Raw genomic sequence first — 23,033 nt, forward strand, 5'->3', positions numbered from 1 at the left:
TCTTTGTTGCATGATCTACCAGGCTGCCGGCCATTTTCATTTCTTTTCTGTTAGTTCTTTCCTTTCTGCCTACAAACATACTTAGTTCCACTCAGTCCTTAAATCTTCAATTTACCCTGCCATCTGCTCAAGTTTTCCTTCAATATGTACCCTTTTTTTTTAATGTCAAACTCGTAAAAAGATCCGGCTGAACTCACTGCCCCACTTCCTCAACATCCACTCCTCAAGCCCTTGCAATCTTACTTCTAACTTAAGCACTTAATGGAAACTCTTCTTCTGTTCAAGGTAACCTAGGAGGTCACTACAAAATTCTATGACCTTTCCTCAATTCTCAGCCTCTTTGGCTTTTCTGCACATTTTGATACCAATGACTAGTCCTTCCCTCCTAAATACTCTGCCCTCCCTGGCTTCTATGACAGCTCTTTCCTAGTTTTCTTCTTAGCTGTCTGACTAGTCCTCAGCCTCCTTTACTGTATCATTTTCTACCTCCTGCCCCTAATCCTGGGTGTCTAAAGGCTCTATTGTGGGCTCTCTCCTCCTATCCTCTACCCTTCTTTTCCATCTTTTATCCTCTCTCCCTTTATTTCTCAGGTTCAAATATTTTCATTGTATAGATGATTCATAAATCTGTAGGATAGCCCTAATCTCTCTTTAACTCCAGCCTCATGTGACCAACTGCCCAATGGCTCAGCTCCACCTGGATGGATGTCCTATAGGCATCTCATTCAACATATTCAAAAACAGAACTTATCTTCCCCACAAAGCCCATCCTTCCTCCAAACTTCCTTATTCCTGTTGAGTGGTATACCATTCTTCCATTAATCTAGTTGTATAACCTCAGAATAAAATTTAGCCCTTTTTTTTCTTTCACTTGTCATATCTAATTAAGCACCATAGGGCCACCATGCTAGCAGGCCTTTATCATGTCTCACCTGCACTACTGTAATACCCTTCTAATTCATCTCCTTGTTTCCAGTCCAATCTTTCCCCTATCCAATCCTTCCACCACTTGGCTGCCAAAGCCATCTTCCTTGGGCATGACTGACCACATCACTTCCCTGCTCAAAAACCATCACTCCAGGTTGCATAGAGAACAAAAATGTAAATTCCTGCAGTATTTCTGGCCCTCCTCAATCTGGCTCCCAATTAATTATCTTTACAATTTTATTTTGTATTTCTTCCCCTTGTGAGTGTTGTATACTGTTGCTTTTCATTCCAGTCAAAATGCACTACTAGTTATTACCTGGATTTGACATTCTAACTTGTGCTATCACACAAGCCTTCCATGCTTGGAATTTATTCTTTCCTCCTTGATGTGTCTTAGAATCCTTACTTTCCTTCAAAGTTGTATCCCAGGGCTAGCACATAATAATATCCCAGGCCTTACATATAATAGGTCCTTTTTTTTAACTTGTAAAATTGAAAACAAGGAAATAATAAATCAGCATAAAAAGGTAGGACAACTAATCAGTATAGTATGAGTGAGTCTATTAGGTGTTTGTTTTAGCTTAATGTTTTACTTGTAGCCTTTGGCACCTGTCTTTAATGCCAGATTCTCCTTAATTTTACTTTCCTTTCTCTAAAGCACTTCCTTGCCTTTTACTGGCTGGCACTATAAGCAGTGATACAAGGGAAAACTCTCCCTTTTTTAGTAGGGAAGGGATATTTTCTCATTTGTTTCATGGTTGTTAAAAATGGTTATCACTTTTCATACTAGTTTTAAAAGACAGGGCTTTGTGTTCTAAGAAAAAGCATTGGACTTTGGTAATTTCTTCTACATATTTATGGGGTTTTTTCAAAGACCCCAAATTTTAAGTCATGTTTTCATGTTGATATAGTACTATTTCCTGCAAAGAACCAAAATTTTGATATAACATTAAAAGAGCAATAATGCATATGTGTTATTTATATAAATACATATTCACATACATAAGCATTTTCAGGGATTTACAGTTACAAGGTATTTTATATATATTGTAATATAATTTTTGGAACTGGTCAATGCTTATGTAACTACAGCTCATAAATGGTGGAGCTAGGATTTGAACCCAAGCCACTTCAGTCCATTGATCACATGATTCACATTCTTAGTTGTTTTCTTACCTTTATTCACCTTTTATCTTAATTCTATCCTCACCTTCTTCAGATGTTGAGTTTAAGGAAAAAGGAAGCAATGTATCCATATGGGATGTCACTATGTGATAGATATCAAGGACAATGAAAATAGAACTGACCTTGGCTAAGAAGAACTCGGTTCAAAATCCATCTTTTTTGCTTACTCTGTGTGTGACCTAAGGAAAGTCACTTCCACTTTCTGGACCATAAGTTAATTACTGTAAAATGAGAAGTTTGGATTACGTTCCCTAAGGTCCCTTCCTGCCCTAGTTCCTGTGGTGCTATGTACATTTTCCAGAGGAAGAAATAAGGCAAATGAGGACTTGGAGACTTATCTAACCTCACTTACAATTTTTTTTTTATTGAATCTTAGCTTAATGACATGAAACCAAGCATAGAAAGCCTAGAATAAAATTCAGAAAGTACAAGTATGTATATGGAGATGATTATCTCTTCTTCAAGGACCAAGTTAGTCATCCACCAAAAAATTGTTTAATTATACATCACTGGTGTAAACACACCTCAGAATTTAGAATAATGAGAATTAAGTCCCCATACTTCAGTTTTGTTTATTGTTTTCATAATTCTATAATTATAACTGCTATAGGGCCTTGTCAGAGGACCAAAGATTTAGAGCAGGAAATGATCTCAGAGACCACCAAGGTCAACACCCTCATTTTGCATTTGATGGCACTGAGACCCTAGAGCTTAAATGTTTAAGGACACACAGGGAGTATGTAGCAAAGCTAAGATTCAAATCCAAGTCCTCCATCCCTAGATCCACCTCACTTTCCACTATGATTATCAGTTTGTGACTTTTCATTGTTGAAAACATAGATGATGCATTTGGGTGGGAAGGCATTAGCTAAGAATTTTTCCAGTAATGTGCAAGAATCCAAAGGTGTCAGAATGGTGAACATTTTATAACTACAGATGTTGACTTAGGAGTATGAATGGATAAAGAAAGGGCTGGAAACTAAATTGCTGAAAGATTTTCCTCTTTCAAAATGTTTATAATTTCCTCAAGGGCTTCTTTTGATGGTTTTAAATTTTGGAGTTTCAAAATGGTTTCTGCTTCCTGTTTTGTTGAGCAACTAGCCAAGATATTTTAGGAGGTTTGTAGTGGTGCTCTAGGAGTTAGAAAGGAGCCCCATACATCAGATTAACCTTTTCATTTGGCTGCTGGGTCTTTTCCTTTTCCCAGTGGATGGCAGCCATCATTAGCCTCCAGGGTGCATATATCTAGGGTAGCATGAGTATAGTCCTCATGCAGCAACTGTCTGCACTGAATGTTCCAACAACAGCTCAGCTGACATAAATGAGAGCCAGTGAACTTCAAATGAAGCATGGTTTTTGCACATGTACATACATGCCAAGTTATGCTTTTGCTAAAATGGTTTTGAATGTTCAGCCCTGGTTTGTTTTGGGGGTTTTTTAACCAAGTATTCAAGATAAAGCCATAACTGAGTGTTTCAAGATTTTCTAGAAGAGAAAAAAAAAGTCTTTTTCCTCATATCTATGTGCTATGGAGCATTGAGAGTGAATTCTGTTGTTATTACCTTGTTCCCATCCTTAATATGATCTTATGAAAAACCAGCTAAACTCTTAGGGTTGGCATGTGAGTTTTATTTATCTGTATACGTAGGTTTCTGGAGAAATGTGAAGCAATTTTTTTTTTAAAAGTCTAATATATTATTAAATGGCTACATAGGTAGACAAAAAGAGCATCACATTATAAAACTAACTAAAAGAAACAGGGTCCACTGTTACTATAGGACAGTTTGGTACCCAGGAAGTTCAACAAATGTATATCATTTCAAACAACTTTCATGTTTATTTGATAGCTAGAATTTATATAGCAATTTAAGGTTTGCAAAGGGCTTTACATATTACTATCTCATTTGATGAGGAAATAGATCCATGGAGATTTAATGACTTGCCCCAGGTTTAGTAACCATCTGCACACCATGTGATACACCATGTGTATAATAACTATACTACCAAGCAGAGTACAAACATGCAGTAATAGAGAGACCCAGTGCAAAGGGAGCTCTGAAGAGGAAGGAGGTAATTCTTGTCTTGAATCAAGGAAGGCTTCACAGAGGAAATGCTGTTTGAATTGGAACCTGAAAAATGGGTAAGAGTTGGAAAAGTGTGGGGAGGTCAGAGGAAGGAGGATTTTTTTTTTATGGCAGAAATAGCTGAAGCAGAAAAGCCCAGGGTGTGTCCTGGAAACAGCAAGTAATCTGTTTGGGCTAAAGCTTAATGTTTATAAAGGGCAGTAGTGGAAGATAATGCTAGAAATGTAAGTTGGGACCAAATTATAAAGTGCCTTAAATGACAGAGGAGAGAGTTTAGCTTTAATTCCAAATATAAAAACAAATTTTTTGTTTTGATTTGTTTTTTTTTTAATAAGAGAGTGACATAATCTTTCTTTAAAAAGATTAAACTATCTAGGGTAGATTGAAAACTGGTCAGAGTAGGAAACAGACCAGTTGGGGAACTATTACAATAGTCCAAGTGAGGGGTCGAAAGATTAGGACATATGGGACAACTATTTTAGAGGAAGGAGCAACACTACTTAGAGACTTGTTAAATGTAGCATGGGGTGGGGTGGGGAAAGAGTAGTCAAAGTTGATTATGAAGCTTCAAGGAAGGGAAAGTGAGAAGGAAAGAGTGGTGTTATGGCCAGAAACAAGTTGATTTTTTTTTTTTGGTGGGGCAATGAGGGTTAAATGACTTGCCCAGGGTCACACAGCTACTAAGTGTCAAGTGTTAGAGGTCGGATTTGAACTCAGGTCCTCCTGAATCCAGGGCTCGTGATTTATCTACTGTGCCACCTAGCTGCCCCCAACAATTTTTGAGGGAAAATAATAATAAATTCAGTTTTGAAAATGGTGATCTTGATGATAGTGGAGGCATCCATGTAGACATAAAAAGGGATAATTGAAATAGCTAGCTTTCAGGAGAGTGGTCAGTGCTAAAGATTTAAATTTGATATAGAAATCCAAGTTCAAGCTATGGGAATAGATGAGTTCCACAAAGAAAAAAACAGAGAAAGGAAGGAAAAAACAACATTTGCAAAGTTGAAAGAGTAGCCAGTTAGGGAGATCTAATGGGGCAATGGGGAAAGGGGTGGGGGGAGCTTTTCTAAGGGGATAAGCAAATAACTACATAACTATATTAGTTCTAAATATTTGTAATAGATTTAAGTACAGTAAAATAAAATGATTTATTAAAAGGATGATTCTTTACTTTTAAAAAATATTTGTTGTGAAGCAGTAGAGATATTTGTGGAGAAACTGTCACTGAACCACTATTGACAAAGCTATTTTGTGGTCTCCAGTATTAAGGGCATCCAGGGAAAGCAGGAGTAGAACAAGCATATCCTGGTATTCTGGAAGCCAAGAGAAGAGAAAGTCTAGGAAAAGAAGGGTGGGAGTAGGTTGCTCAGCACTTTAGATACTGAAGGGGGGTCATGTAGAATAAGGGATAAGAAAAGGCCACTAAATTTAGAGGTCATTGATGACCATTTGAGAAACCATTTTCAATGGACTTAAAAGATCTGAAATCAGTTGGCAAAGGAGTGACCGAATAGAAGGAAAATAGATGCAATGAATTCATAGAACTTTTAGGAAGTTTAGCAATAGGTAAGATAGAGAAAGACAATAGTGGTGTAAGGGAAAAACAATTTTAGTGTAGGTGAGACCTGAGCATGTTTTTTTGTAGGCAGAAGGTCAAAGGTCAGTCAAAACTTGGAGATGCAAGAGAGGACAATAGTTTCTCTTCACTGATCTAGCTATGGGAGGGTCCTTAAGGTTTCTGGGCTTTGTGTGGGGGAAGCCCATAGGTATGTCTGTTATATATACATTATATATATATATACGTGTGTGTTTATATGTATCTACATATGTCTATATATGCACACATACAAACATTTATTGAGAGATAGAGAGTGAAAGAAAGACAGAGAGGGACAGAAGCAGAGAGAAACAGCAAAGTGTAATCAGTAAATAGCTGGCCTGGGCATCAGAAAGAGTTAATTTCAAGTTCAGTCTCCTTCAAATACTGGCCATGTGACAATGGGCAAGTCTGTTAACCTCTCAATGCCTCAGGCAACTCTCAAAGCAGATGCAGTTTTCTTTGGTTAAGAAGGTTTCCTCACTAGAACCCTGAGCAAGTGAACCTCTCAGGCAACTGCCCTGAATTGTCTAAGTAAATTTCCTCACCCAGCCGATCTCCATACCAATGAAATCACAGGTTCAGGCCTTGACTGTGTCTAAAGTAGACCAAGGCCTCTGGAGACACTCTTACACACACCATCCCCCTACCCCAGTCTATTCTAGCCTTTGTTCTTTTTTTCTTTTCTGTAATCTCATTTAATTTATGACTGATTTTATAAACCTAGAATAATAAAAATCAGAGACTATTAGAGGTGAAAGGTTCTTAGAGCTATCACCTAGTTCAATTCTCCCATTTTATAGATGAGGAAACTGAGGCCCAAAGCAGTGATATGATTTGCCATAGGTCACATATCCAGTTAGTGGCCAAAATGAACCTTGGACTCAAATCCGTCCTGACTCTGGTCCTTTTTACAGCTCTTCTGCTATCTATGCCAAACTTTACTGATTACCAAGAAGGAAGAGAAAAATTCCTGAAAGGAGATAGAAAGGCTGATTTATAGAAGGTAGTGAATATCAAACCTCTCACCTACAAGAGTTGACCTTTGGGAAAAGGTTATTTTTTAAATGAATTTTGTTATAACCTAGCTCTTGCTGGGTGCTGGCCTCATTGCAACTACCCAGGGCTAGAAAGAAGAAAGGATTCTAATATGGTCAGAGCATCAAATCCTTGGCCCAGGAAGGAGCACATGCTTACTTTCAAGTGGATTGCACCAAGCAACATTCTTCAAAACATTTAGAGGTTGGGAATGTAACCAGCCACAGAATCAGTTAGCTTGTTTGATGGGGGTAGGGAAGGGGAAGGTGGAGAGAAGGACCCAATTGCTTTTGTTTTATTTTGTTTTAATCCCACCGTTTCTCCTAAGAATAAAATGAAATCAGTCTGTAGCAAACCACTTAGTGCCCTTGCCAGAAGAAAAAGAGCTATAAATATAACTTTTATGGCAGGAAAATCCTTAGTTTTGTGAGTTTTTTTTTTAAAGAAACTACCCTCCCTTTCCTTTATACTGACAAGTCCCACACGCCCTTTTCCTTACATCTTGGAAACTCTCCTTATGTCAAATTCAGCCTGAAATTTATGTTTCCAAGAATTCCTCTAGAAATTAGAAGTATCACACCCATTTTTTGTTCTTTAAACTAAAACTTTCCAAGTTCCTATGGCATTTTGGTATCTCTGCCATTTTCTGATTAGGTTTCCTCACAGTGCCATTAAAATGATGTCTTCTTGGCATTTGTTCAAAACATGACCTGTTAAAAACTAGAATTGCACGAATTGGGGTAATAAATCTGACAGGGTTTTGCAGGTTTTTATTTTTTTAATGTTATGAAGTTCTTCAATCCAGTCAAAACTAATTCTTGTGGAGGGAAATAAATCACAAAATATCACAGCAGTGAGCAGAATGTTTTCATGAATGGTGTGTGCTGCATGGGTTTTAGGACCACAAGGTTTAAGGTCTCCCTGGATAATTTTTTCAGGTGACAAGTTATGCAGAATGATGCAGCTTCATAAAGAATTGTTGGCATTTAAATCTCACACCTGCATGTTTAAGATTCTGTGAATAGACCATATATATATATATATATATATATATATATATATATATATATATATATATATATATATATATATATATATATATATAAAACATTATATTATTATATAATGTTATGTATACTATATTACTACTATATACTACTATACTATATACTACTATATTATATACTACTATATTAGACAGATATATAATATGTCTTTTTAAATCTGAATTTTCTATGGAAATAATTTAAATGTGGGAGAATCCTACTAGAGCATTTTTCTTCTCTATTAAAAAGGGGGAACTTCAAAAAGCAATAGCTTTGAAATGTGCCCCCTCTTTTTGGTGTAGGGGAAAAAACTGGCACTTGCTTATAGCCAAAGATGCCTGGGGAAGATTCCATTGAGAGGGGAGGTAGTAAGGAGGGAAGGAAACAGAGGACAATCTACTTCAATCTGGCCTCAGACACTGTAGTACCACTGATGATCCCTAATTCCAAGGATGAGAGAATAGTGGGAGAGGCAACAAGTAAGGGACCTGGAGGTGAGGGAGGTGAGGGAAGGTATCAGAAGAGGAAGGTAAGACAAGGTGCATACTTAACAGAAGCGTGCAACAGAAACAAGCATAGTCCTTAGATGCTGATGCCCTTGGGCCCCAAACTCCTTTCTCCACCCTATTTATGGCTCTGTTTTTAACCATTATTTTCAGTTAAGATGTAGTGAGTGGTTGTTTTCTTCACAGCAAGTTAGAATGACAGTAAAGCATTTTTGTCCCAAAAGTATAAGAACATAAATCCTGTATTCCTATATTATACTGGTTAAAAGTTCTCCATGGTTAGTTTACAGGATAATTAGAATATGTGAGATTTCATGCAATCTGTGAAGACCTTGTCATTTGTCCATGGGCTATTTGACATGGCATCAGATTACTTGTGGTTAACCTAAACTGCCTCAGTACTCCAGAGAGCCATTCCAGCATCAGCATAACCTGAGGACGTTTCATGTAAGGTTTCAAAGCCCCAGAGACTGTGCCATATTGAATCAGAACACTCTCTGGTCCATCTGGTCTGACATGCTGCTTCCAGCAATAGTACCGGATGCTGAAGAAAAGCCAACTGACAGGCAAAGCCCAACTCAGCCAATTGTTCAAAACTGCGCAGAAGGAAGCCACACCAAACACACGACTGGGTGACACCCCATTGAGATTGGCCTCTTTCCCCTCGCTGTGGCTTTAGCTTGCATACTCAGATATTCTCCCAGTAGAGGGAAAACTAGCATCTTTGCTATTTCTGGATCTGGATTGCTTTTTGCAGTTGAGCTGTGGCCAAAACAGGCAAATGTCACAAGGCTCTGTGAGTAATGATCTTGACAGATCCTCTTTGGCAAGCAACATGCTACCATGCCATCATTGTTGGCATGGTGGTGACGGTTGACCTAAGGATTGAATCACAAAGCCAGTGAATCACTAGACCCTTTTTTGTGGTCCATTCCCTCCTTTACCCCCTCCCCAGCATCTGGGTACTGTATAGTCATAGGCATCTCTTAGGTACTCAATAAATGATTAATTCAAAATGGATTGATTTGACATAAAGAAGTCCCAACATTAATTTAGCATGATGGGGCATTAGTGTGACCCTGGGCAAGTCACTTAATCCTCATTGCCCTGCAAAAAAAAAAAAATTAGCATGACTTCCCTGCTGATGATAGGTAGTGTGAAACAAAGATAAAAGACCTTTGGAAAAAGTTACTACTGAACCTCTATAGACGAGAAAGCATTTTTGTTGTGCTTTGAGTCTTCTGTTTGGGGGGCCATCATTCAAAGATGATTTTTCCCTAAATGTATATGTAAATGACTAAATTAGGTCTAAAGAGGTGATGGCATTTTACTTTCCCATAGAAAAGTTATATTCTATTGAAGAAATAACAGGGAATAATAAGCTCCAAAACAGGTGTGCAGAAGTGGACCTGTTTATTTTTCATTGTATAGAGGAATATGGAAGAAAAATCTAGAGATTGAGATTTGTCTTATTTCCACCACTGTCCTTTATGGGGCCTTAGACAATTTGATTAATTCTTATCTTTGCTGGGTCAAGAGGAAGTAGATAGAGTGCTTAGGCCTGGAGTTAGAAAGCAATGTGTTCACATGCAGCCTACTTATTAGCTGTGTAACCTTGAGCAAGTCACTTAACCTTCCTGCCTCAGTTTCCTCAACTGTAAAATTAGATGATGAAAGTACCTACTTCCCAGAGCTGTTGTGAGGATAAAAGATAAATAAGATATTTGTAAAGCACTTACCATACTACCTGGCAAATAGAAGACACTTAATAAATGCTTGTTTGTTTCTTTCTTTGAAGTAGTTTATAAGAATAATCATAGTGAAGGGGCAGCTAGGTGGCACAGTGGATAAAGCATTGGCCCTGGATTCAGGAGGACCTGAGTTCAAAATCTGGACTCAGACACTTGAAACTTACTAGTTGTGTGACCCTGGGCAAGTCACTTATCCCTCATTTCCCTGAAGGAAAAAAAAAAGAATAATCAGAGTGAAAACAATAAGCCATTCATTTTCTACAATTGATTGTAGATTTGTTATTTACTAATGGGTCTAAAGGGATTTTTAAAAAAAAGAATTAGTAGGAAAGTTCCTTTTATATTGGTGTCAAGGTCACCTTGTTCCCATAATAAATGTTCCATAACAGCAAATTAAACCAATGAATCAATAATAAACCTTTATTTAAATGGATTCTTATTATTCCTGTACTTTTGTTAATCCATGATTTCACTAAGTAAGAATTCCCATTTATCCTTTGAAATTTTTATTTGTTATTGTTGTCAATTTTAAAACCACAACTACTCTGTAGAGCAACTACCTATTACATCCTATAGATTTTCCTCTTTTTAAAAAAAAGAGTAATGAGGTACTGCAGTACTACTAGGGCTTGTCCCTCTGTTTAACAGGAATGTCAAAGATGATAAATAACTAACCTACTTCCTTTTCCAATCATCTACACTCTCAATACTGGCTTTTATGCCACTTCTCACATTCATGTCAATGTTACACATTGTAGTCTACCATGTGACAATACTTTGAGCCATTTGTAATTTTAATTCTTCTTCGATTATGATGTTCTATGATTCATAGTCATATAGTATCACTAGAATAGTGCCATTAAATAAATGAGGGTGTTTTTTTTTTCCAGTAGAGAGCTATTTGGAATCTTTTAAAACTGCACAATTTGCTATCAAGCAAACTGTCAGAGTGATGTATTTTCATTTGTGTTTACCAGTTATGATAGCTTTCTTGCAATAACAATCTTTAAAAAAATCAAGAAAAAGTGAAGTTTTTTCTTTGGATGATAAGGTTATTCCAATGTTTTCTCTTCCCAGATTATATGCCATACAAGTTAATAAAACACTTCAACATCTCCTTAGTGAAATCCACTAAAATTTGAAATAGATTGGGTTCACCATCCATATGGGAAAAACAAAAGGGATGACAGCATTTATGCTTCCAACTAGGCAGATAGCTCATTGCCTTTTGTATAATTATGTGTATGTGAGAGACTGAGAGACAGAGAATGAGAATTTGAATGACAGGTTGATTGATTAGTTCTACCCACACTTTCAAAATGTTCCCTTACTGACAACTATAACCACCCTTGGACTCATTCTCTTGCTCTCTAGGGCTATCTTGAGATCTGTTCCTTCCTTAACTGGCTGAGTGGAGTGAATCTCATTGTTTGGCCACCAGGTGACACTCCAACTATCTTTGAGTAGTTTCCTTCCTCCCCACCCCCACCAAGCCAGTGACTGATCTAGCTCTGAAGTTCAATGGGAGTCTAGAAGGTATAGTCTGAAATATACTCAAAATTATTCCACAAGCAAAATTCCCTCATCAACTTCCTTTTAAAAATTTCCCATAGACTGAATTCATCTCCTTAGTCATTATCTCCAATAGGATTTGAAAAGTCACCATTAATGGCCATGAGCTCACGATATGAAAGAAACAAAACAGATTAAAAAAAATAAAGTTTGGCTTGATAGAAAGGCCTAGAAGTCCTAAAAGGGCAGTTATAATGCAGATGACAAGGCTCAGGCATCCTTAGGTTACATCCCTGGTCCGGTTGCAGTGCCAGGGGGCTGTAGGACATAGAAGAAGACTCTGGGAAATTACCCTAGTCTTTCTGGATGGTCCTGTTACCACCAGAGAGAGAGAGAGAAACACACACATATATATTAATATAAATAAAGAGATATACTTTAAGATTTGCAAAGTGCTTTGTAAATATCTCATTTTAACCTCACAATGACTCTGGGAGGTAAGTGCTATTATTATCCCCATTTTACAGATGAGGAGACTGAGGTAGACAGGTGAAGTGATTTTCCAAGGGTCACACAGCTGGTAAGTGTCTGAGACTAGATTTGAACTCAGACCTTCTTGACTCCAGGGTGTGTGTGTGTGTGTGTGTGTGTGTGTGTGTGTGTGTGTGTGTGTGTGTGTGAGAGAGAGAGAGAGAGAGAGAGAGAGAGAGAGAGAGAGAGAGAGAGAGAGAGAGAAAGAGAGAGAGAGAGAAAGGGGGGGCAGGCTATTATTGTAGATAAATCTCAAATAGGCATTACAGTTAGAAAATCAGCTCAGTACTAAGTAAGAATATGACATCAGAATGGATCACATTTAGGAAATTGTGATTTTTTAAATCACCATTATAAATAGAATTATTTTCATTCTGGTTGATTTTTGGTTTTATGATTTTCACAAATAAAATTATTTAACCTCAATATTTAAAAAAATAATTCTTTATTAGTAGATCTTAACTTTTAAAGAGTATTTAACACTCAGTTATTAAAGCCATGACTTCTTATTTGTCTCAAGATTCTATGTAACCTGAATATAAGAAACAAGTAATATAAGTTTTCTTTCCTGTATAACTTTTTAAAATGAAATTCTAATAATCATCTGAAATAGTTGAACTTTGTTTCATCCTTTGGAGCTACAGTAAAAGTTTTTTAAGGAGAAAAAATGAGTGGAGAAAATTAGAATGTAAAAGGGAGGCTGGAGGGGGCAGCTAGGTGGCACAGTGGATAAACACCAGCCCTGGATTCAGGAGGAACTGAGTTCAAATCCGGCCTCAGACACTTGACACTTACTAGCTGTGTGACCCTGGGCAGGTCACTTAACTCCCATTGCCCCATAAAAAAAAAGAAAGAAAAAGAAAAGAAAAGGGAGGCTGGAAAGCTAGCTTGGAAATGTTGTGGAAAACCTTGAATGCTATGCTCAGATATTTGAATTTTAGTAGACAATGAGGACTCAATCATAATATTTGGACAGGGCAGTACGAAGAGCTATGTATTGAACAGATTAATCTGGTGTAGTAGAATGGAATGGAATAGGGAGAGAAAGAAGGTAGGAAGATCACCTAAAAGGCTACTGTAATAGTCCTGTTAAGTTGTAATTAGGAAATTACTTATGGACTGCACCATAGAAATGGAAAGAAAAGAGAATCTACAAGAGTTAGTATTTTGAGTGAAACAGATAGGGAGAAGTTGAGGATGACATGGAGGTTTCTGAATTTTTAGTTAGAAGGAATAAAATATTAATCTTGTTTCAGATATCTACTAGCTGTATGAGCATAAGAAGTCACTTAACTTTTCAGCCTTAGTTTCCTCATCTGTGAAACATGACTAAAAACACTTATTTCACAAGGTCGGTATGATAATCAAATAAGATAATATGTGTAATGTACTCTGCAAACCTTAAGGGTCTATATAAATGTTAGCTATTATTGTTGCTGGGGGGAGGGGGGAGGGGGAGCATTATTGGAAATGGAAAGTTAGGAGTCACCCTAAATCTAAGATCCTAAGTATTTTGATTATAACTATGCCTTTGTTATTACTATATTTTTTAAAGGAATTTTAGGTACTTAAATCAAATCTTAGTGTACATGTTAATATATCATGTTTATAATTTCTACCAAATCAGTTCATGGACCAATAGTTATACATTATACATTCAAGATATTACAACATGAAAGAAACTTACTTGGCATATTTGTATACTTACTATATCAAGTATACTTGTTTACTTGATAAGCTTGATATATTTACTGCATTTTCCCATCAGTAAGAACAATATTCATACAAAGATAGAACAATAGTTTTTAAGAGCTGGAAGGGATCTTGGAGAAAATCTAACCCAATCCTTTTATTGAGACCTATGGGGGGGGGGGTAGTTAGGTGGCACAGTGAATAAAGCACTGGCCCTGGATTCAGGAGGACCTGAGTTCAAATCCAGTCTCAGACACTTGACACTTACTAGCTGTGTGACCCTGGGCAAGTCACTTGAGCCTCATTACCCTACCAAAGAGAGAGAGAGAGAGAGAGAGAGAGAGAGAGAGAGAGAGAGAGAGACCTATAGAGATATTTGAAACATTTTCTAAGACATTTTGCTTTTTGCTTTACAACAATGAATCATGCATTTTGAAAATGTCTGATGGGTCATAATTTTTCAAAAAGGTTCATATGCTATAAATTATACTTTAAAATAATAAGGCTTTTACAACATGTAAAAAGATAAAAATGTTCTTTAGTCTACGAGTACAAAATTCAGATATAATCATAAAAAAATGACAGTATAGAACTTGAAGCTTTTGTTGTAATATACCTCACACAAAGGGAAATCAATTAGACTGAACTATAGTAAATATTTGGCAGAGGACCAATCAAAATGAATAATGCATAATTTGAGCTTTTACGGTATTATTTTTTAAATATTAAATATACATTTATCTCATGTTTTATGCTGGTAGTTTCAAACCTTTTTCAGTATGAAGACCCCTGTTTCTCATGCCCACTGATGGTACATAGATGGCACTTAATAAATGCTTGTTGATTAATTGATTGATTGGTTGGTCGATAGAATGATTTTCTCTGCCCTTACATGGTAATAGAATGAAAAAAACAGATTTCTGGAACTCGTGCAGAATAACTTTAGTAGCTCAGGTGTACACAGCCTGCAGGTCAGGAGCTACTATTTTATACAGTAGTGGTGTGATCAAATTGAAGATACTTAAGGTAAATATTCTATTAAGTCCACTATAAGAACTCAGTGTTTGAAAAAATCCTGTAGAATAAATAGCCTTGTGTAGAGTAAACAATCTTTTTCTAATATAAGTAGCCATTCTCCAATTGTCTGTTGTATAAGTTATTTTAAAATACCCTGCTTTATCAAACAGATAGGGAGAAGTTGAGGATGACATGGAGGTTTCTGAATTTTTAGTTAGAAGGAATAAAATATTAATCTTGTTTCAGATATCTACTAGCTGTATGAGCATGAGAAGTTACTTAACTTTTTAAAATGAAATTCTAATAATCATCTGAAATAGTTGAACTTTGTTTCATCCTTTGGAGCTACATCACAAATACATAGTTAGTTGAGTAACCTAGGTAGAAGGCATTTATAGGACACAAATGTAATCCTCCTTTTGACTTTGCTTGTGTTTGAAGAGGTCTTTACTCATTATATGCATTAATTTCCAATCATGAATGTGGTAATAACATGCAACTGAGAAAATAAGAAAAGCTTTTTAGTTGAATATAAGCTTGATCATGCTTATTTATTCCAGATGGCACTGTGCCTGGCTGTGTGTGTGTACATATGCATGAGGCAGACACAGGGATACTTTTTCTTATAAGCAAATGAGGCAGCTGCCTTGTGCTCTACAGAGGATTTAGAATGCTTGGTCTAAAACAGAGCAGGGGATTTAAAGACAATGCCTTTCAAGCACTAATAGCAAACAGATGATCAAATCTTCTGCTACTTCACCTGGCTTGACTGAGGTGATTAGGTGGTATGGCGGACAGAGACCTTCACTTGGTCTCAGGAAAACTGGCGTTCAGGGTCTTCCTCTAGTCACTTATGTAATCTCAAGTAAGTCTCTCATTCTCAGTTTCCTCATCTGTAAAAAAAAAAAAATAGGCATAACTATAGCATCTCTGTCTTAGGAGGTTAAGTCAGGAAATGTTAAGTGCTTACTATTCACCAGGTATACAAAGAAGGGCAAAAGACGTACCTGCCCTCCCAGAGCTCACTGTCTAAAGGTCAAAAGGATTAAAAGAAAGAACCTAAATTACCTTAAAGTATTATATAAATGTGATCTATTATAGTGAATATTTGAGTAACTTCTAACATAGAAACTTCTCTAAAGACCTGTCAAAAATTGCTCTAGGTTACTTTAAAACAAAATCAAAAAAACTTCAACAAGCATGTATTAAGCACTTATTTTTGTGCCAGGAACTGTTCTAGGTGATGAGTTTTCGTTTTCCGGGGAGAGAAAACATGTATACAAAATAAGTACAAGGGAATCTGTGGAGGAGTGGTGGGGAAAAGGCACCAGCAGTCAATCAGTTAATGAATATGTATTAAAAACCTGCTGTGTACAATTGATGCTGAGTGAAATGAGCAGAACCAAGAGAACATTGTAAACGGTATCAACAACATTTTGTGGTGATCAATTTTGATAGACTTGACTTAACTCTGCTCAGCAATACAAAGATCCAAGACAATGCCAAAAGACTTATGGTGGAAAATGTTCTCCACATTCAGAAAAAGAACTATGGAGTCAGAATGCAGACTGAAGGATACTATTTTCACTTTTGTTGTTCCTTTTTTGTTATTGTCTTTGTTTATTCTTTCTTGCATTCCCCCCCCCCCTTTGGTTCTGCTTAATGTGGAAATATGTTTAACATGATAGTAATATATAACCTATATCAAATTGCTTGCTGGCCTTGGGAGGGGGGAGAAACATTTGGAACTCAAAAATATCTTTACATGTAATTGAGAAAAATTTAAATTTAAATTAAATAACACAAAAAAACCCTACTGTGTGCTAGGTATTATGCTAATAGCTAGAGGTGTGGAATGGAGAGATGGGGAAGGTGCCCTCTTCACATACGCAGGCCTTCATTTCCCACCTAGCCAAACATCTTTGGAATTCATCATATCCCCAAGAAATTAGTCTTCCTCTAACATCTCACAAAACCTTTGATACTCATACCTCCTTGGTACCATCTGCTTGGAGGGCAGCACTTCCATTAAAGGAGGGCTCTCAAGTCAGCCGTCACTTCATTTCCTACCCAGCTGCACTTCATTGTCCTTCTCTATCTTGACTATGGGCTAGTTTCCTTCCTCCCCATCCCTTTTCACAACTTCCATTCATGTGTTCCTTCCCTCATTAGATTGTAAGACTCTTGAGGTCAGGGGTTTTCTTTTTCTTTTTGTATTCCCAGCCCTTAACACAATGCCTAGCACATAGGTACATAAATAGGTACTACAGTATTAAACATTTATTGATTGACTAAATGAATTAATATAGAAGGTTGCACCTTAACAGAGTTTTCAGGGAAACCAAGGTTTCTAAGAGACTGAGGTGAGGAGAAAAGTATATTGAAGGCATAGGGGGACAGCTTGTGGCATAAAAGAGCATCACAAATTTACAAAAGAGAAATTAACCCAAGTGGTCTCAGAGATCATCTGATGAGGGCTGAAATCAGAGGTATGTTGCTATTGTTGTTGTTTAGTCATTTTCAGTCATGTTGGACTCTTCATTAACCCCTTTTTGGGTTTTCTTGGCAAAGATTCTGGAGTGGTTTGCCATTACCTTCTCTGGCTCATTTTATAGATAAGGAAACTAAAGCAAACTGGGTTAAGTGACTTGCCCAAGGTCACACAGTTAGTGTCTGTGGCCAGATTTGATTTTAGGTCTTCCTTACTCCAGGTCCTCCAGTCTATCTACTGTGATACCTAGTTTCCCTAAAGGGTGTGTTGGTAAATGTTTAATAACTGCCTCCCCCAACTCCCCCCGCCCAAAAAAGGGCACCAATACATTTCAATTTAATCTGAATTATTAACATTTTCTTCATTACTTTCTTAAGTATAAACTCTAGCTTCTTAAACTGTGGGTTGCAACCCCATATGGGATCATGTAACTGAACATGGGAGTCGCAAAAAATTTGCCAACAGTAAAAGATTATAGATATAGATATATTTTATAAACGTGTATACCCAGGGTCATGTAAAAATTTCTAGGTCGAGAAGGGGTTGCGAGTGAGAAAAATTTAAGAAGGCCTGCTACAGACAATCAACAAAGCAATTAGTAATTTCCAAGGTATAAATAATCAAGCTCGGACCAGCACATCTCTGACCGAAGGAAATACATGAAGAGCTTTACTGTATAGAATAATTAATTATCTGTAAGCCAAGAAGCCCAGAAAGAATTTCTTTCAAATACTTTTTAATAATAGTATACATTTTCTTTCTAACTTTGATGGGACTTTCTTATTGCCTATTGACATACCTTTCTGCATAACCACTGTTCCAAATCTTTTCTTGTCTCCTTCCCTCCCCGTGTACTACCTTGCCTCCTACTTTAAATACTCACAGTTATTTAATGGTCTAAAGTTTTCATGGAAAGCAGAGAAGAAAATATTGAAAAGAAAAACAAAACAAAACTGGGCATTCTACAAAATTTTCCCAGGGCTACAATGAGACTGGGTGCATTCACTCATGTTTGTCTATACCTCATCTCATTGTTTACTGTTTCCATTGTATTCCTTTTAATTAACTGTCCACACATTTTTTGTGTTCTTGTAGATGACACTGGCTGCCCAAGTAGTCAGTCAGTATCTCCTGTGAAGACTCCTTCAGATACTGGAAACAGTCCAGTCGGCTTCTGTCCTGGAAGTGATGAAGATTTTACCAGAAAGAAATTTAATATTGGAATGGTTATTGAAGGAAATACCCAGTCATCCCGCTATAAGAAGGAGCCAAAGACATGTACCACTAAGCCAGGTATGTGTACACGATATTATAGTACATACAAATATAACACATATGTATGTTCTATATGTGTGTATATGTATGTATGCATTGCATACATGTGTGCATTTCACTGTCCAGGCTAGGCAATTAATTTTAATTAAGCAGTGAACACACATTCTTCTCTTAGGTAATATAAAACATGTAGAGCTAATAAATGACTTCTTTTTGCTAAGAGAAGGAAAATTCATTGTTATATTTCCATACTTGGTCCCTGCAGCAAAGAAAGTAAACTCCCATGGTGGGGTGGAGAGAATTGGGGGAGGAAGGCAGAAGGGAAGCAAACTCAGCAATAGAAGAATACAATAAAGTGACTTAATGCCACTAGATGCAGACTTAAGTACACTAAGGTACCTCGTGGCACCATGTAAAGTTGATATAATCAGTTTTTTTGGATGTATATCAGTGGATGAGGGTGTACTTGCTATCCGGTTCTTTTCCCTGTTCTTTAAAGTTACAAGATTGTGCTGGGAAGAGGGGAGAATTCAGAAGATGAGATGCAGTAACTACTCCCCAAAAGCCAATTGTCTGCAAGTTATTTTGATTTCATTAATTAATAATGTACAGAATGTAAAAACATATAATCTAATTTAAAGGTCATGGGTCTTAATGTTAGGATTCAGAGGAGTAGATCAAATAGTTTAGACATCATTTCTTTGGTGTCCAAAATGACATGAATTACTGATTTGCTTCTCAACCAGAAAAAGTTGATCTATGACTTTCACGCATCTTCATCAGTTATCTACCGTCTCCTGATTCCTGGTTAATGATGATGTTACTGTCTCTGATTATACCTATTTGTGGTTTAAACTCCAAGCATCTTTATTATTTTAGGGCCAAAGCAAAATATTATCTGTGGCTCTATAGTCTCTGCTGTCTGCTTTGGTCGTTACTAAATAATTGATGTCTATGCTACACTGATTTTCAATTCACCTTCAAAATCTTTTTTGGTTACTCAGAAAAGAAAGTAACTTAGTATCAGGTATGAAAATAGTTCTTTCAATATTTGGATGAAGGCAATTGTTGAAAAAAAATGTGCAACTTGTAGCACAGAGATACATATACTTTAAGGGAGGACCCAGTAAATGTTGATTGAGAAGAAGTGATTACAATTTGATGTTTGTAGAGAAATTAAAGGAAAAGGGATATTTGGATAGTAGATGGTTTAAAAAGAAAAGAATATGGGGCTGCTAGGTGGCGCAGTGGATAAAGCACTGGCCCTAGATTCAGGAGGACCTGAGTTCAAATCCGACCTCAGACACTTGACACTAGCTGCGTGAACTTGGCCAAGTCACTTAGCCCTCAGTGCCCTACAAAAAAAAGAAAAGAATAAAATTGTGAGAGAAGGACTATTGGTTAAAACAGTTTATGAAGCTTATAATCCTCTGGTAGAACAGTAGGAATGAAACAGGGAGGCACATGAAATAATTGCAAAAAGGAAAAAAGTGTCATTATATTGGGGGAGGGGAGGGGAGTTTGTGTTCAATGAAGAAATAAAGGTAGATTACCTAAAAGGAGTTGAATGTTACTACTCACATCATTACTAAGAAATCTTCAGTGGCTCCCAGTCGAATATTAAATAAGGTTCAAACTCCTTTGTCTGACATTGGAGACCCTCCACAATCTGCTAATACCCCACATTTCTATCTCTATCTCAAATTATGCCCCTCTGGCTTTCTATACTCCACCAAAACTGAAATATTCTCTGCCCCTGGAATATTCATTGTACTCTCATACCTCTAAGCCTTTGCTCAAACTGTTTCCTGAGCCTGAAATCCTTTCCACTTTTGTAAAACAATGTTTTATAATGGAAAGAACAGTGGATTAGAATCAGAAGAACTGGGGCAGCTAGGTGGCGCAGTGGATAAAGCACTGGACCTGGATTCAGGAGTACCTGAATTCAAATCCAGCCTCAGACACTTGACACTAGCTGTGTGACCCTGGGCAAGTCACTTAACCCCCATTGCCCCACAGAAGAAGAAGAAGAAGAAGAAGAAGAAGAAGAAGAAGAAGAAGAAGAAGAAGAAGAAGAAGAAGAAGAAGAAGAAGAAGAAGAAGAAGAAGAAGAAATATGAGTCAAATTCTCTACTTTTTCACTTTCTGAATGTGGGCATGTCATTTAACCTTGGTTAATTTCAGTTTCCTTGTATATAAAATAAGTAGGTTAGGACTAAAAAAATCTATAAGGTCCTTTCCATATCTGGAGGAAATAATTGGAAGATAAAGGATTTAACACAAAAAGTAGAAAAACAGACTCCATTTAAAAAATAATAGAGCAAATTAAATTCAATGACTTCCTCAGACAACAAGAAAGACTAGAATAAGATCAAAAGGTTGGAAAAACAGAAGAGAATGTAAGGTATCTACCATTGATAATAAGAAACAAATTAAGAATCACTGGACTTCCTGAAAAGTATGACCATTCCAGAGGGCAGCTGGGTGTCACAATGGATAGAGCACCAGCCCTGGATTCAGGAGGACCTGAGTTCATATTTTACCTTGGATACTTAACACTGACTAGTTGTGTGACCCTGGGCAAGTCACTTAACCCCAATTGCCTCACCAAAAAAGAAAGAAAAAAAAGTATGACCATTCCACATAGTGAATATTAGCTTTCAAGAAGTCATAAATGAAAACTTCCTACTTCTATTAACAACAAAGTAAAAATAATAGTCCACCAATCCCCTCCTGAAAGCAACCCTAAAATGGGGAAGAGAAAGGGAGGAATAAACATTTATACAGTGCCTGTTATATTCCAGGCATTGTGCTACGTGTTTTACAAATATTTCTTATTTAGTTTTCATAACAATCCTGGGAGGTAAGTATTGTTATTACCCATATTTTACAGTCGAGGAGACTAAGGCAGACAAAGATTTAATGATTTACCCAGGATCCATAGTTAGATCAAATCTGAAGTCAGATCTACTCCAGGCCCATGGCTCTATATACTGCACCACCTAGCTGCCTAATGAATGAAATTCAATAAATGAAAAACTCCCCGGAATTTTACAGCCAAAATTTAGAGCTTCCAAGTCAAAGAAAAATACTAAAAGCAGCCAGATAGAGTTCAAATACCAAGGAAACACAGTCAGCATCACATAAGACTTGGCAACTACTCTAATGAAAGATAGAAAACCTTGGGATACAGAATTTTAAAAAGTAAAAGATAACAGCTTACAGCCAAGAATATCTTACACTGCCAAACAGAATATAATCCTACAAATGGAACTTTCATCATTAGAGGGCTTTTAAACTTTCTTGAAGAAAATACCAAATTTGAATAGAAATTGTGAAATGCAAACAGAAATCAAGAGAAAATGGGAAAGTTAAATAAATTTGAACAATTAGAAGGTGCTAAATGATATCAAAAAACTTTCTAATTGGAAGAAAACAGACAAGTGTCCCTTCAGAATTCTGAATGATTTGAATGATCACAGAGAAAAATTAACTAAGACAAACTGAGGGTCCTGGTATATTTTCTTTCTCTTTTAATGATCTGAGAAAAGGAAAGGAAAAAAGGAAAGAAAAAAAGAAAAATGAATAAACTATGGAAGAAATGAGGAAAGAGGGAATGGAACTATTTCTTATAATTGAGGCACATTTGTAGAAAAGCATAGAAATATGGAGGAAGGAGTGGAGGAATAGCCATCAAATAAATCTTAAGTTTATCTGAACTCAAAAAAGGATGAGTGCTGAAATACATTAAATTGACCAGGGAAAACAACAGGCAATGGAAGATGGGAGCTTAAGAGGAAGGATTGAGTCAAGCAAGAAATACTCAAAAGTAAATCCAGGGGGCAGCTAGGTGGTGCAGTAGACAAAACACTGGCCCTGGATTCAGGAGGACCTGAGTTCAAATCCAGCCTCAGACACTTGACACTTACTAGCTGTGTGACCCTGGGCAAGTCACTTAACCCTCATTGCCCTGAAGAAGAAAAAAAAAGTAAATTGCCCACATTAAAAAAAAAGAGAGAGAGAGAGAGAAAGAAAGAAAGAAAGAAAGAAAGAAAGAAAGAAAGAAAGAAAGGAAGGAAGGAAGAAAGGAAGGAAGAAAGAGAAAGAAAGAAAATTTACAACAAATGGAGAGGAAATAAAGCAAGTTATTAGAAACTATTTGTCGAATTGTGTGGCCACAAAATCAATAATTAAATGAAATCAAATAATATTTACCAAAATAATATAGCCAGATTATCAGAATAAGACTAAGAAATAGAGAATTTGTATAATACAGTCTCAAAAACCCACACCAAATTACAAGTTGATCCTATCATGCATTCAAGAAAAATAATTAATTCCAGTATTACAAAAACTGTTTGCAAAAATAGGAAAAGAA

At 36.7% G+C, this 23,033-nt stretch overlaps 1 protein-coding gene across 5 annotated transcripts in view; it reads left to right on the forward strand.

Annotated features, from left to right (window-relative positions):
* Window positions 1-23,033, forward strand: part of SYBU (syntabulin) — a 101,306-nt gene that overhangs the window by 15,134 nt on the left and 63,139 nt on the right. For all 5 annotated transcript variants that reach the window (XM_043980945.1, XM_043980958.1, XM_043980954.1 and 2 more), the window contains one exon: window positions 18,476-18,673. In XM_043980945.1, the coding sequence (XP_043836880.1) occupies window positions 18,476-18,673 (198 nt within the window). The remainder of the gene's footprint in view (window positions 1-18,475; window positions 18,674-23,033) is intronic.

The sequence above is a fragment of the Dromiciops gliroides genome, chromosome 1 (genome assembly GCF_019393635.1).
Source record: "Dromiciops gliroides isolate mDroGli1 chromosome 1, mDroGli1.pri, whole genome shotgun sequence".
NCBI classification, from domain to species: domain Eukaryota; kingdom Metazoa; phylum Chordata; class Mammalia; order Microbiotheria; family Microbiotheriidae; genus Dromiciops; species Dromiciops gliroides.